The sequence below is a fragment of the Eufriesea mexicana genome, unplaced genomic scaffold, assembly GCF_001483705.2.
Source record: "Eufriesea mexicana isolate 0111107269 unplaced genomic scaffold, ASM148370v2 scaffold6179, whole genome shotgun sequence".
Classification (NCBI taxonomy): domain Eukaryota; kingdom Metazoa; phylum Arthropoda; class Insecta; order Hymenoptera; family Apidae; genus Eufriesea; species Eufriesea mexicana.
The window spans coordinates 170067-186524 of NW_016914064.1; the positions used below are offsets into that span (position 1 = coordinate 170067).

Here is a 16458-nt window from a genome sequence, read left to right on the forward strand (position 1 = left end):
TATATATGATATAAACATATATAAATAAACACTAATCATAAAATATTATATTTAACATAAACAGGAAAAAGAAATGACTCGGCGACCACGAACAACTGCCCGTACTCGAAGAACAGAACAATTAGCTTCCGGATATTGTGAAATCTGTCGCATTAGATATCGAGATCTGAGCAAACATGTACAAAGTGATCAACATCTTAGCTTTGTTCGAAATGATGATAACTTCTTGTCTTTGGATAAATTGATTAATGCAGGAACTAATGTAGAAGCGTTTCTGAAATTAAATAGAGGAAAAAATGTAGAGTATGTAAAATATAGCAATGATTAGATTGCATGTTTATACTAACAATAATTATTAAAGTATTCTTTAATAAATTCTTTTGTTCTTTTTTAGAAAAGACTGCAATTTGTTTTCCAATGGAGATCGTAATCTTCATGATACAGTACTGCCAGAAGGAAAAGTTAACAGAAGTGCAAAAAGCTTAGGGGATTTCGATGTCGGTGATATAAAGATGGTACAACGTAATGGTGCACGTAGGAATCTCAGTTTAAAATTAAATTCCCCTCATAATTTGCGTACTCGTGCAAAACATGAAAGCGGTCATTTATTAAGATCAAAAGGTAGTCCTTGGCACGAAGCCGATAAAGCGGAGAAATTTTATGACGAGTTTGAAGGTTTCACTATCAAGAAGCGAGCAAAAGGTACAATTTGGATTGAAGAAGATGAGCCACGAGATAAATATATAGAAGAACAGGAGTTAAAAGAATCCAAACAAAATGAATATAAGATTAAAACATTTTCGACAAAAGTAGAACAAAAGTACTGCAATGAGAAAAACTGTGACATGTATAATAACCATAAAGACTCTGATAATCAGGATGTGCGAAGAACGATAACGTGTAACAATGAAGGGAACAGTATTGGGAATGATACAGAATTTGTTAAACGAGGACAAACTCCCACGAAGAGTAGAAATCATGATCAAATTAATGGAAACATAAAAAATGGTTGTAACGAAAATCTTTTAAGTACAAATGATAGTTGCGCTGAGTCTTGTAAAGTGGCTAGAAATGAAACTCCAAAAGAACTGACTTGCAAATTACAGTTAGAAAATACTCCGTCAAATACAAAGAAAGTTTCAGAAGAACGCAATGATATCAATATAGGCACCACGACATGTAATGGTCGTGTTATAAAGGATGAACAAAAAATTAGTAAAACCTCGAATGATACAGAAAAACATGAAGTAGTGAAGGAAGAGAAATCAAAATGTTGCAAATCAAGTAGAAGGGGCAATAGGAGCGTCAGAGGACGACACAGGTTATCTGTTGAAGAACGTTTAATCGAAGATAACCGTGCATATTATAAAGTGGAAGTGTTAGGAAGTAAATTAAGATCAAGTGTATTGTCAAATAGCAATTCACAATGTATAGTTCAAAGAGATGGGAATAGTGAAGAAAAAAAGGAAGTGCCATCTAGTGAAAAACCAGTAGTTGTGCGATTTAAACGCGTAAGAAAATCAGAATTGTCATTATTAAGTGATGAAGCAGAGTCTTTTATGTTTAGAGAACTTAAACGAGAAGATTCAAGTGAGATAAGTGATGGCGAACAAAGTAGCGTATTACCGAGGGATACCGAAAGTGAGTGTAATGATACCGGTAATTCTCTATGTCCTAGCTCGTTCTTGAGTTCAAGCTCACCTGTAAAATCAGAAACTGTCGAAGACGATTCTCAAGATTCCTTACATTTAGGTCGAGCTAGGAAGAGAAGACGCACACAAGCAGAAGCACTCATCAAAGACAATGTCGATTATTATAAATTCGAAACTCCTGGGAGCAGATTAAGGTATCAAGCACCCCTAACTGGTATTAAGGAATCACCGGCAAATGAAAATCAGCGAAATATAGGAGGAGAAATTGTCGAGAAAACTGTAAAAGTAGAAAAAATATATCCGTCCAAACCATCGCCAGAAGTTGAAAAAATGCAATTTTCTTTTGAAGCTGTACCAAAATCCGAACCGTGGTATCAAACCTATCAGCGCCAGGACGAGGGAGCAGAATTTTGGCATTATTTTAGCGAAGGAGACTCACAAAAGCCATTTCTTTTACCATATGAAATTGAAAATTTTCACGAAATTTTAATGAAAAATCAAAACAGAACTGAAAATAAGAGAAAAGGTCGGGGACGGAGCATGGGCTGTATTGGACGATCTCCTAGGAAAAGTCCTCGTTGTCATGCTTCCACGTTAGCTATTATGTCAACAATAATTAGAAAAAGAGAACAACAGCAACAGACTTCAAACTTGTACACTATAGATGAATGTCAATCTATCAGATCACAAGAAAATACTCCAAGACCAGATCAAAAATTTGAATCAAAGTCGGATGTAGACGAAGAATTTAAAGAAATGATAAAAACTATTGATGACATGTTTAATAATACAAACGATGGTTTAGAGTTGGCTGAATCGTTCGAACCAGATACGACACCAATGGAATTGAACCTTTATGAACCAAATATTCCTAGAGGACCACCTCCGAACTTGCTTGAATTATTAGACAGTTGTCATGAAATTGCAAACTGTTTAGAAAACTCATCATGCGCAAGTTCCGAGTGTGGTGAAGGTAGTATCGAATCACCTTTGAAGCGAAGAAAGAAGAGAAAAAACAGAACTGGGTGGCCTGGGATTAAAATGAAGAGAAGACTCCAAAATAAATCTCTAACAGATATAAATTGTGACAGGGAAAACTTAGTGGAGAAGAATATTGAACAAAATGAAAAAGATTGCAATATGCAGGTCATAAGCATGTCCAATAGATTAACAGAAGAAGGTAATATGAAAATGGGTACATCTATTACAAATATCACACAAGATGAACAGTCGTTAAGCTTTGGCCAGCGGAAAGATGATCGACGTTTATTCGAAATGTATACCTCGAATATTTCCTCTAACACGCGTCACGAGGAAAATGAAAAAAAGGATGTAAGTATAGAGGTTCCCGATAATTCCATATTACATACAACAAATGCTCAATCCTGCACAGGTTTGCTTACGTCTGATATATGCAACGAGACTGACAGAAATTTCGTGTTAAATAAAGACTATGGGTTTAGAAAAAATTTATCAGAGATAGAAGAAATATCGGAAAATGACCCCGGAAATGATGAAAATCATGAGAATGTGTTTCGAAAAGATGTTCATTCCATATCGGAACGTCGCTTTATTTCAAATGTAACCAACAAGAAACGGCAACGTGACAACGTATCCTCTGAAACTTGTGAATCCCGAGTAGAACTTGAAAACCATGAGATTTTATGTAGGAAGGATGCCGAAACTAGAATTGTTCCCAGGAAACATCATAACTCTAACGGATTACCAAGAAAGAGGCAACAGGAAGCTCATTCTGAAAATTCTGATTCCGAAATTGAACATCACCATCACCATCACCACCATCATCACCACCATCATAATAACGTATATAAAAGAAATAAAGTAACTCCGCGAAAACGAATTTACTCAAAGAAGCGTACGAGAAAAAGTAATATATCTTCTGACACAGTGTTCGAAGATGAGAATTGTAAAAAGGATTCCTATTTAAGTATTACGTGTAAAAGGCAACAGAATGCAAGAGGTATAAAACAACGGGCCGATACCATATCACCAGAAACACAGGATTCTGAAGTCGAGTGTGCATTATCGGGACGCGTTAGTCCTGCGCTTATAGCAACTTCAGAACTTGAACAAAGGCGTTCAAGTATCGAATTTCAACCAGTTGTTAGAATGATGAAGATCGATGACCAAGTTGAAATGGATCACAGTATTCTTTCGGTAACCATTGCAAGCAACAGACGGTTAAGAAGTTCCAGTTCGCCGAGATCGGATGTTCAGCCGCGGAAAAAACGTTTGAAGACCACCAGCCGTGGTCAGTTCAGAAGGTGGTTAAAAAGTAGCTGAAATCCTCGATAAGATTTTCTTTATAGCTTAAATTTCAAAATCGAGATTCATTTTTTTATATAATCTCGCTGTTGAAATTTAATCTATACATTTTACCAACATGTAAATTATGTATAAAATATTTGTGTATGTAGAATAGTATTTAACACTACTGGCGCACCATTAATAGGGTTTTATTAATATTTTCCTCAATGTCCTTCTCCGATAAGAGTTCTATTAAGAACTTTGTACAGTGTTTTTTTTTTTTTCATTTTTTTTCTTTTTTTTTTTTTTTTTTTTGTGCAGTCTGCGTTTTTTAATCAGAAGGTTTGTGTATGTATGTATGTATATCCGTGTTTAAACAAAGTACTTCCATTTATTTTACTCATCTTGGTATATATACAAGAACGTGTACATGTGGGAAAAATTATTTTCACTCGCAAAAGTAGGCTTTAAAATGCGCAATGTAAACAAGCTTTATTGTAGCGTAATAATCATTTTCTGTTACAAAACGTATCATTGAATGTAACATACATAATTCAATATATATATACATACACAATTTATTATATTATATATATATATTGAATCCCTCGCGAGGGTCCACCTAAATATTTTATTTCGAAGAAAAGTAATGTAAGCCTTTCACGATTTCAAAAAAGAGATGACTATTAAAGATATGAATTTTCCATTAAGAATAGTAATGAGATTATACATGCTCCTAACCTCCCTTGTCTCATATTTGATTATATATTACATAAAAATTACCATCAAGTAGTATTGAATCTAGTTTAAATTTTATTAATCAACATACATACAATATGTAAACAGATAAAGTTTTGAAATAACTTACGTAGTACCTAGAGTTCTTTTAAATTTTCGCTATTTATAAATGCATTCTTTAATTCTACAAGTTTCTTCCTCTTCTGTTTCTTTTTAATGGAATCTATTTTCATTAAACGTTCTGTTTGATTTTGTAGAGATTCCTGACCATTAATTAAATTATCTAATTTTTTTAACAATGTTTCTCTAGCGATCTTTCTATTTTGAGATAAACTTCTAGTTTCATGACATTTTACAATTAATCCTGTAGGTTTATGTCTTAAAAGTACTGCATTACACGTCTTATTTGTTGCTTGACCACCAGGTCCAGATCCTTTCACATGTTGCTCTTCCAGATCGTTTTCTTGAAGCTTAGGTACTTTTGAATAGTCTAAGAAACGAGTATATGATTTACACCGAATTTGTTTCTCATTAATTAATAGGTTATTTAATTTACTATTAATTTCACAATCCAAAAATCCGAACATTTTCTTATCAATTAATGATAGTGTATAAGATTGGGTGGAATAATTTCTACTTAAAAATTTTATCATTATAATAGACATTGTTATATTTATCTAATTTCACGATATCAAATTATAGACTTATATTACTCGCTGATTCTGCAAAAATTGTTGTCCTTTCTGAAAAAGATTGCACAAGATAATAAAATTATTTTTAGGTTATGTTTAATTTTTCTTAGTAAAAGTATCTGTAATTTGAAAACTGAATTATATTTTACAATTAGTTACTTGTAATTGAAATTCAATTTCTACTTGATCAGTGATGTGTTTATTTTGTTTGAAATTTTCTCGAATCCTTGCCTGAAAGTATTCTTTATCTGTATATTTCAAATTGTCGCCATACCGTAACAAATCTTTGTATAATTTTAAAATCGAGCGTCTCATTTTATAGTTTTAATCTAAAATGTAAGTATTTCTTTATCTTCTCTTCGTTAAATTGAGTTAAATTAAGTTATGTTGAGTGGTTTAATTACTGATAATAAAACTAACCTCCAATCCTTCTAAGGTCTCGTTTCTAGAATTATGTACTACTGCAGATGTACCAAACTACTAATAAATTATACGATAGATTTGTTCTCGCTAATATTTCTTTATACAAATACAATTATCCATACTATCGTAATTATCCTTTAAATTACAGAAAATTACAGATATATTTGCTTAATTCTTTTGAATTCTATTTAATTTTATCATTAATGTTATTGAATTCTAACAGTCACTTTTTATATTACACCATTACTAATTTATCAATTGAATAATTTTATTGAAATATTTCAACGTTAATTTCATTTTTTACAAATATAATTAAAATAGAAAAATAAATAAATTACACATTAGTATACAAAGAAATAATTTATTTAAAAAGTTGTACTTTAAGTAAAAAAATATTTGAAAAATTGCTTGGTTTGTATGATTTCCTGTCTTAATGCCATATAAATAAATGTTGTTACAATTCTTGAAATTCCATTTCAAACAGTTTCTTAATTATGTCGCTCATTTGTAACTCTTTTGTTATTTCAATTATTAATTCTTCTACCAATTTATCAGAGATCCTGCGTAAAAATGTTTTTATTACTTAATATTCGTATATGAAAGGTAATTTAGCATATTTACCATGCTACTATATCCCATGGTTTGTTTTGTGTATTGCTGGAATACATGGGATTTGATTGACATAGTTTTTTATATTCACATCTGTACGTTAAAAATCGTAACTTAGTTTCTTCTGAAATAACAAGCTGTATTTCATTTTTGATGTTTGAATCCAGAATTACACTATCATCAATAATCTAGAATTTTGTTACAAAAAAATATGAATCCTATCTTTTTCCAATCTATTATACATATTATGTATCTTTTCCAATATATTTTATAGTACCTACTTTTAATGCAATCTCATAATCTGCCTGACATGAAGCATCACAATGGGTCGTTTTAGAAATTTTTCCCATTGATGATATACAAATCAATTGTACATTGTCATCGCATTTTTGAATTTCAGGTAAGCTGTTTCAATGCATAAAATATTCAGTTTTATTGTATTTAATCAATATATATTTGTACTATAGTGTTCTATTTACCTAAGTGATTGTTCATAATTATCTTTTGCTAAAAGTACTTTAGTATCAGAGTCTTTAGGAAATTCATATTTTTGTAAAAATTCTTTTAATGTTTCTACAGGTGTTTCAGAAACGGTTGGCATGTCAAGTTTATTTTGCTATAAGGTGATTTATAATAATAAATATTAAGTAATGTTAATTTTCATAATATATTATATATGTTAAATTGCAATATCATCTTTATTATTAAGCAAATATTACCTCTTTTGATACAAGAGTTACTAAATCATTTATTACAGGAGCTAGAGTAGCCAAATGTTCCTTAGGAATTGTACTGACTTTCTTAACCAAATCATTTTTGTTAGTAACATTTTCTATTTTAATATTTACCCCTTTGCTTTCTATATCTTTTGATTTATGTACCTTTGTATACGCATTTTTTTGTATTGTTATGGGTTCACTGTTCATTGCTGATTTATGTTTCGTTTGAATTTCTATATTGCTATCCTATTTTATAAAATGAATTCTTTGTTAAATAGCCCTTAATATGAGTTATTCTTAATATGTCTTACATTGTCAGAATCTATTACTAATCCATCCATCATAGTTTGAATGTCATCTTCTTTTGAATAATTTATATTTTTTATAGGATCAATCTGAGCAATCTCTCTAGAAGATGATGTACGCGTTATAGGACTAGGATAGAGTAATTCTGGTAATGAATAATCCTGTGTATACAAATGTTTAATATCCTTAGTATTATTTCCATTTTCTTTCTGGTAAGTAGAATCTGAAAAATAAATGCTTAAATTTATAATATATTTAAAGCAATATGTAGCAAACAATATAAAACCTTAGTTTTCATATACTTTTTCTTCTTATATCAGTTCTTCTTTTCTGTTTACCATTAGATACTTTAACATCCATACTATACATACTTAATCGACCAGATAAATTCTTTCGATTGGAATGTCTTTTATTAGGTAAGGATAGTGGAGCTGTGGTTACTATAGATTGAACATTTTTGTAATTTGTGGATCCATGTTTGCTTTCTAAATTTAACTTTAATGTAGATAAAATAACATCACATTTATCTTGAAGACTTTAAATAAACTCCAATGATCTATAAATATTAATAGAGAAAGTTTTTTAAGAATTACCAATGGTATGATAGTGGCATCTCCAGAACAAAAATAATTAGTGGAGATCTCAACTTTATTACAAATATTTATCAAGTTACAGACAATTTGTAACACATCCTGAAGTTTTGTAGAATGGCCTTCAAGAATAGAGTTAGGAATATGTTTATAATAAGCACTTAGAGCTCGTATTAATAATTGATGAGCAGCAATCAATTTTTGTTTAACCATATCTTGGTGAAATGCAATATTTTTATAACATTGTTTTAATCCTGATCTGGAAGATACAGCTTTTATATGTCTTTGAATGCTTGTAACAAGTCTATTAAGATTGTATAAATAATTTCTTGAAAATCTTATAGCAAATTCCAGTGTTTGTTGTTGTCTTCTTTTCAAATCATTATCACCATCCGGTAAAGGAATTCTGCATAATCTAAATGAAATTTCATCTAATAATTCAGCAACTTTCTTTTGCATTAATAAAAGTTTTTGTATTGTAACTGGATCTGGTTGTACATAAACAACATCATCTTTGTTATTACTTGAATCAGTCTCAGAATTATTTTCAAAATGATTGGTTGCGTGAAGAAGTTGATTTGTATAACATTTCTTCTCTATAATAGAAGTATCTGAGAGAGACTTTTTAGTCTTAGATCTGAAAACTGTTTTATGTTCTTCAGATTCTTTATACATAGAAATATTATTGCCTTGTGAAATTGGAACTAAAATGTTAGTTCTGCATGTACCTTTATTCTTTGTCAACATTTTCTCCTTTGAAGAATTGTTCTTTATGCTGTTTATCTAATGTAAATAAATTTATATAGATTAAATTTATTTTGATTAATGTGCGCATGTGTGTATTTATTTATCTATACATATTATAAAATATATTTACTTTTGTATAAATCATCTTGTTCGTAATATTAGATTTATAATTTTGAATTCCTTTGTTACACTCAGGAAGAGTATCTTCTTCAAGTCTTTTAAGTTCTCTATCTACATCTTGTATATTTTCTTGCAATAGATCTTTTGTACTTTGAACGGAGTAGTCAACATCCTTTTTGTTAAACCTCAAATTATTTAACTCTTGTTCTTTAACGAATGATGCCCAGATACGTTCCTCATCCTCTTTGCGTCTATGCCTTTGTACATTTTTTACTATGTGTTTAAAATGACTTTCAGGTATATACTATAATGCAAGATTTTTTTATATTAATAGTGCTTGCCTCTTTAATCATTTCAATGATATATATATATATATATATAGATATATATAGATATATATATCTATATATATATCTGTATATAATTTGTGTACATATCAAATACCTTAAAGCTATAATCTTCAGTCACTTCTAATGAAAGAAAATGTTCTCTGTCTTTATTGTTTATTTCATTGGTTGATGTATTTTCTATCATAAAAGACATTCTTCTTTGGTTGAATTGTAGTCTTATAAAAGTGATAATCAAATTTTTATATGTGTACGCGATAGTATGGTAAAAAAAATATATCAAACGTGCGAATTCCGGGAAAATAGATGTAAACCTATTTTTTTCGGATAACAATATAGAAGAAAGTTAAAAAATTGCCTTCTCTTCGGTTTTTGAACAGGAGTTAAATTAGCATCGATATTTTAACTCGATATTTTAACAACGTATCAAAAATACTTCAGAGTATTCTTTCAAATCGAAATTGTTCCCTCCTAAATAGCATACTCACACTTGCATGTATAAATGATAAAAATACACGCTTATGAATGCATATATGTGTGCGAATTTTAGTCAATAAATATTTTCTATATTTAAAAGAAATTGTTTTAATAATCTTCCATCGTTTTATTTTTGTATTATATGGGAGAAGATTACATAAATACTAAAGTCTTTTAAACAAAGAGTTAACTAGGAATTTATTTATATAAAAATATTTTGAAAGAAAATGATTTTTACTACGATTATTTAACACGATAAAATTTAACGTATTAAAAATAAAAAGTCATATAATTTAGAAAATTACTATCTGTGAAGATTAACAAAAAAATATATTTCAAGAAACATCATATTATGACATTGATACACACACCAGTATGATCAAGGTATATTACCATTTGATAAGCATCACTGGATCAATACTTACGTCCGTAAAAATGTAAGTGTCCTACAAGTTTTGTCCTGCGTACCTGAATAGAATCTGACAATCTATATCTTTGCGCGCTTGCTTTTAAAATTGCTAAAGTTACCAACACAATTTAGATATTTCTTATATTTTCATTATAATTTTGTCATATTTTTATGCATGCTTATGATACCTTATAATCTGTTTAGGTATCTTTAGTTAAATATTTTTTTAAAACAGTTAATTTATTTTAACAATTTATTGCAACAGATTGCAAAGTTATTACTAAAGCATTAACCAATCCTTAGATAGTTTGATGTGACATCAAGAAATTCAGGCGTAGACTCCCGGTTCTTTCGTAATATTTATTTAGTATGATCATAAAATAATAATTAAATATCAAATGTTTTATTCTCTATTTCTTTATTTTTTTACTTACGACCATCATTCTCAAATCCAAATCACACAATTGAATAACTTCATTTGTAAATATATCATGTAATTGTCTTTTTATCGATTAATTACGGTTCGTGGTAAGACATGTGTATGAAATAAATAATAGATAAAAAGTTTGTGTTTTTATATTTTTTTATATATTTTAATAAGAACAATTAATATAAAATTGAAGAAAAGTTTACAATAAAGAATTTTCACAAAAGGATACTATTTTTTTTTTTTTTTTTTTTTTTTTTTTTTTTTTTTTTTTTTTTTTTTTTTTTTTTTTTTTTTTTTTTTTTTTTTTTTTTTTTTTTTCGTAGCTTTATTTTTATACATACGCATCTGTTTGATTATACTAGCAATTATCAGACATTCTGTATTTAAATGTTTCTCTAGCTTTAAATAATTTTAAACATAAGGTTAAAATGGAGTATGATGTATGGTGTATATTTAACGAACAATTTCTTGAACTGTATGTATCTAGCAATAAGGTATAAGTTTGGTTAACAATTTATGCAACTAAAAATTTATAACAATGTGAACATGTTAATTATCGATATTTTAATATTAATATATATTAAATCGGTAACATAGATAATGATACCAAAACGATAATCTTTGTAATTTAAGTCGTATAATACGCAAATGAATCGAAAGTGGACTTATACTTGATACTCATATATGTACATCATAAATTTATTTGAGAACCACTGTGAAGCTAAAACGGTTTCGTAGTGTGTTTAAATTGGTGCACGCTTCGAAAATTAAGTGATTTAGGTATAAAGAGAAAAAAAGGGTCAAAAATACGTAAGTGGATTAATGTCTTAGAGTATAAAAAATATTTCAATTTATTTGCCACTTTTTATAATTATTAATTTATACTACAATGTTGAGAAATTTAAATGTACGTAAACTGAGATCCTTATACTACATATTTTATGAGTAATTTCTCTATTGTGATATGTTTTTATCTAGATTTTATGCAAAGGAACAAGTGTTATAAACAAAATTTTGGAGAAGAAAAGAAAAATTGATAGTAAACAAATAGATGTTAGATATATACCTGAGAATAGCTAATATTAATATTGAAATTTTTAATTGACAAACATGACTGAGGTAATTATTATTTAATGTGTTGTTTTAATAATTCATTTTTTAATACTTTTAAAATTTATTTTTATTGGTATAGATAAACTTTGGTAATCTTCAAATGGAGGAAAGATATAAAAGATTAGAACGAACATTAAAACTTGCTTCATTGAATATGAAAAACCGAGAAATACATGAATCATGCGCATCATCAACATCTCCTAGTATTTCTAGCATTAATGCAGATCCAATTGATTCTAGTACTAATAACCCTTTCTTACATACTTTAAAAATTGGTAGTGAAGTTGTTTCTTCAAGTAATAATTTGAGAAATATACTTTTGAAAAGAAATAGCATTAACAGTGATCATAAAATAATTGCCACATCAAGCATTAAGAAGTTTAATATTGAAAATGATTGTCGGGTAGATCGTCTTAGAATGCCACCACCAAAGTCTGATAGTTGTATCCATAATTCTAAGAAACCAAATAACATAGAAACATATACTATTGCAAAATCTTCACCACAGAATATATGTAGACCCTTTGATAATGTTATTGATTCACTTAAGGAAAAACAAAATTATAAACTACAAACTAATTCTAAAAATGTTCAAAATAGGAATATTATATTATTTACAAAATGGAAAGTTGTGTTAAATGAACAAGGCCAATTGATTATTAAAGGAAAAGTTGACTGGTAAGATATTCACTACATACTTTGTATTATTGCACTTACTTATCATTTTTTGTATTATGTTAGTGAAACAATTGCTTGGAGTAAGCCTATTATAAGGAGATTAACAAATACTCATGTTGAATCTGTTTTTAAACATTTGTACCACTTGCAAGGAAATATTGTTGATGATGAAGATGGTAAGTACTCTCTAATATTTGAATATACAGATATATACTTTATGTATATATTTAATTTTATCTTTTGTATTTAGAGTTACCAGACTATGTTAGAGGTAAATTTTACAATGGCTTTCCTGATGATTGGGAAAATGTCCATCAAGTTTGGCAAACGTTTGTGCTGCAAGGATGTAGATTCAATTTTCGTTGGCCTACTCCTATTACAGACAGTGATGATGATATCAAAAGTGAAGCAACAGATTTTACATTTGTTTCTTCAGAAAGTCATAAAAATAAAATATCAAATTTTAAATCTGTCGAAGAACCTTATACACTTGAAGCACCAGTCAATTTTAAGTGTACCAATAATATTGTGCAAATGCAAAATGAACACAATCTTCATGTACATAATGGAAAGTGCAATTCATTTATACAAACATGTATATCTGATGAAATTGAAAAGTCATCTTGTAGTAAAGCCAACATTCAATCTTTGACAAATGAACAGTATGATAATGATAAGGAAAATTATAAACAGCAAGAAAATGTAAATTTGAATTGCTGTTGCGTTAAAAATAAGCCAAGTAAATTGAAGGATAAACTAAATGTTATCATAAATAACTTAACAGATAAAAATTATTCTCAAGAGGACATTAGTAAAATTATTGAGGTAGTTGATTGTTTAAATTACGTTGTATCACATATTTCAATTAAAGAAGACGAATCTAATGTAGAAGATTCAAAGTTGATGGAGAATAGGCATTTAGAAGAAAAACGAAGTAATAAAGTAAATGACAAGTCTCAGGAGAATGTCCAGTTTGAATCAGTTCCATTGCAAAGTTCTGTAGATGATAAAGTTATAGATTCCAATAATTTATTGCAAAAGAAAAGATCTTTTACAGAAATGATTACAGATAATAGCTGTACTTCTGATAGCGAAAGTGAAATTTATGCAGGAATCCCAAGGATAAAACGGATAATACGACAGAAGGAAACATTATTAAAACCTTATAGACGTAAAATAAGAGAAATGAAGATACATCGGAAACGTGATATACTGGAAAAACCAAGTACTTCAAACATACCCATAATCACATCAGACTGTACTAATGAAAGTTATATAAAGAGAAAATCTGAAAACCAGTGTGGTACAAAATTCAATAATTCTAGTAGTAATATTATGGCAGATGAGAGAAATCATTTAAAAGTGGAAGAATATGTTAATTCAAATATTCAAAGTAAACCTGACCAACATTTAGAATATGGTACTATGGAAAAAAGACAATGGGTAGATTCAAGCGAGTTTATAAAAGGTAAACATTCACACAAAATAAAAGAAAATTTTGTACAAAAAGATTCAGTAGTTATTCATAGACCTATCAATTATCAGTGTGATACTTACAAAGTCACTGAACAGAATGAATGTAAGATTGCTGTAACCAAAAGGTCTGAGAATAAAATGATAGAAGCAAATTCTTGCATAGAAGCTTGCAATGAAGAAGAAAAGAAAGATATGTATGATCAGGAACAAAATCATTTATCTTGTCAGCAATACAAAGAATTTTCATCTGGTTTAAGAAATATAAGTGAAACAATAAAACCAGTTGTTATTAGCTCAGTCCCTGTTGATATAAAAATTAGAAATATACAATTACAAAATTCGAAGGTAAATTTGATTGAGAATAGAAGTATAGCAATTCAAGAATTAGATGAGGAAAACAAGAGTAGCAGTTTGACACATAAAGAGTCTCCTGTAAAATTTAATGCTGTCAGAAAAAAAAGCTCAAATTTATTGCCTAACAGTAAACGATATTCTGAAGAACACATTAAAGATCAATTGAGTAACATGGACTCTGTTCTTTCGAAAAAATCATTACAGGATAATTTTAAAATTTCAGAAGGTAATAAATCTGCAAATAAGTGTAAACCTAAATTATTATCTGCTTGGACTCCAAGAGTTGTATGCAAATCAGGACTGCATTTAATTTTTGAGGGAAAATTATTAAAGTAAGCATTAAATTATATATTACAGATTGCTAATTCAATATGAAATGTATTATTATGTTTATATAGCGAGGCTGGCCACGTTGTAAATAGACGTTTTAAAACGGACATAATACTTCGTCGAATATCACCAAAACTGGTCGAGACAGTTCATCATGAATTTTATGAATTAATTGGCGACTTCAGTAATTCAAAACATGGTTAGAATATGAATTATAACATTCAATAACACGTACATATGTATGATTACATTTTATATATTAATTATGTCATTGTTTATAGTTATACCTAAAGAATTATTGCTGCAATGTCGTTATGGTTGTCCTACGAGGATAGAACAGTTTTGTAGAACATGGAAATCAATAAAAAATAGTATGTTAATAGTAAATAGTCATTCATAGTAATTCATAATAAATAGCAAATGATATTGAGTTTAATTTTAAATTCTAAATAAAACTTATTTATGCCTAAGATAATATTATCGATTACGTGGGTGCGTCAGAAAAGCTTAATGCTTCATTAGTGGATACTGTAAATGTTAGTGTAAGTTCGAAAGGTAGGAGGGTAATACCATCATTAAGTTATTGGACAGGTAAAAGTGAAGATTTATATTTTCTTATATGTAAAAATAAACGTATGATTTATTTATTTTGGTTTCTAGGAGAACGCATTGTTTTGAAAGATAACGATCTAGTATATGATCCTGGTTCTTCCCAAGAACCAGGATTAATAAATAATTCTCGTGAAATTTTAGGTAAAAATATTAAAAAGGGAAAGCAAGGAAAGAATAACAGTAAGAAAAGCAGTTTTTATGAATCTGAGGTATTTGTCACTATGAATTAGGATGTCATTATATTATATTATATTTTACAACAAATATTTTAAATTTCATATTGCAGGATGCAAGCACAGGCTCACCAGAGAAATTGAGAAAGACAGAGGGTAATAAATCCAAAAAATTTGTAATGAAAAATAAGAGAAGGACTTCACAAAAAGTAAAAGAATTAAGTGATTCCAATGATGATGAAAGTTCTACTGCTTGTCTGGTAATATTGCCTTCCTTTTCTTTTTCTTTACTCATTCATCATATTTACTTTAATAACAGAAAACGGTTAAGATAACACGCAATGCGGTTAATGTAATGGATAAACAGAATACAGAATTCATAAATATTGAAAATTTGGTATGCAATTTCTTTATGATATACTTCCTAAAAGATATCTTATAAAACTATTAAATATTTAATTATATGATTTTTCTAGGAGAAGCTTAATACAGCGGCAGAAAAATCGATAACAAAAAAATTAAGAGCAAGAAAAAATATTGAACCAAATACATCTCTTATCAGTCCATCCAAGCAAAGGTAATTTGCAAGTACACTGTTAGTATCAGTTTTATTATCTTGCATTCGATAATATTAATACGGTATATTTATTTAAACCTAGGAATCATCAGTCTTCAGCTGAGAAATATCATGATGTATATATGTATTATCAAGATATTCCAGATAAAGATGACATATTATCCGATGATCAAGTTTCTCACGTATTATAAAGAAATACTATACGAAGTAAGCTTTATTTATAGTGTATTTATAGTTACGACTAACACATTGTAAGTTTTTAATTATATTCTTAAATAAAAAAGGACAATTTTATTTCTTCAACAAGTTGATCTTTATTTCCGTTTGAGTAGAGAAAGGATTATTAGAATCTTAGTAGAAAGATTAAAATTACAAGATAAAATTGGTTTATTGTTTAATGGTGTAATTTAACAATTGTATAAAGTATGTAAGAAACTTGTTGCGTTCCTAAGTTAAAAGCATAAGAACTGTACAATAACTTGGTGTCAATAAAACTAAAACTCAAATAAAAATATGTTATACATATTAATATTAATATATGATTCGATATGAATTAGCATATGATGATAATAAGTAAAATTCAAAGTTTTTAATTTTTTACATTGCACTCAATATATA

General features: G+C 28.6%; 5 protein-coding genes across 6 annotated transcripts in view; 2 read left to right on the forward strand and 3 right to left on the reverse strand.

Annotated features, from left to right (window-relative positions):
• The window catches only part of LOC108552339 (uncharacterized), a 7594-nt gene extending 3484 nt beyond the window's left edge, over positions 1-4110 (forward strand). Inside the window, exons 6-8 of one of the 2 annotated variants that reach the window (XM_017906839.1) lie at positions 65-303; positions 395-2984; positions 3046-3175. In XM_017906839.1, the coding sequence (XP_017762328.1) occupies positions 65-303; positions 395-2984; positions 3046-3096 (2880 nt within the window). In that variant the 3' untranslated portion in view covers positions 3097-3175. Of the gene's footprint in view, positions 1-64; positions 304-394 lie in introns of both variants that reach the window. The other variant, XM_017906838.1, reaches the window with a different exon arrangement.
• A 685-nt stretch (positions 4111-4795) lies between these two features.
• Positions 4796-5323, reverse strand: LOC108552298 (probable peptide chain release factor C12orf65, mitochondrial). Its single transcript, XM_017906764.1, has one exon. The coding sequence runs from the start codon at positions 5321-5323 to the stop codon at positions 4796-4798; it is 528 nt and encodes a 175-aa protein (XP_017762253.1).
• A 31-nt stretch (positions 5324-5354) lies between these two features.
• LOC108552313 (uncharacterized) lies at positions 5355-5933 on the reverse strand. The gene is made up of 3 exons (XM_017906790.1): positions 5771-5933; positions 5510-5679; positions 5355-5401 (listed from the first exon to the last, which is right to left on the reverse strand). The coding sequence occupies exons 2-3, from the start codon at positions 5663-5665 to the stop codon at positions 5363-5365; spliced, it is 195 nt and encodes a 64-aa protein (XP_017762279.1). The 5' UTR covers positions 5666-5679; positions 5771-5933; the 3' UTR covers positions 5355-5362.
• A 253-nt stretch (positions 5934-6186) lies between these two features.
• LOC108552323 (uncharacterized) lies at positions 6187-9407 on the reverse strand. Its single transcript, XM_017906807.1, is given in 10 exon segments — positions 6187-6333; positions 6395-6570; positions 6664-6789; positions 6837-6998; positions 7102-7347; positions 7413-7630; positions 7710-7953; positions 8001-8780; positions 8875-9168; positions 9309-9407. Coding segments are annotated over 10 exon segments (2451 nt in total). The 3' UTR covers positions 6187-6227.
• A 2227-nt stretch (positions 9408-11634) lies between these two features.
• On the forward strand, positions 11635-16031 carry LOC108552299 (uncharacterized; the record flags this gene model as incomplete). The annotated part of the gene is made up of 12 exons (XM_017906765.1): positions 11635-11646; positions 11720-12318; positions 12382-12494; positions 12569-14480; positions 14547-14677; positions 14760-14849; positions 14950-15069; positions 15139-15299; positions 15377-15523; positions 15583-15660; positions 15740-15840; positions 15923-16031. Coding segments are annotated over 12 exons (3573 nt in total), but the record flags the coding sequence as incomplete, so codon positions are not given.
• Between the last annotated feature and the right edge of the window lie 427 nt (positions 16032-16458).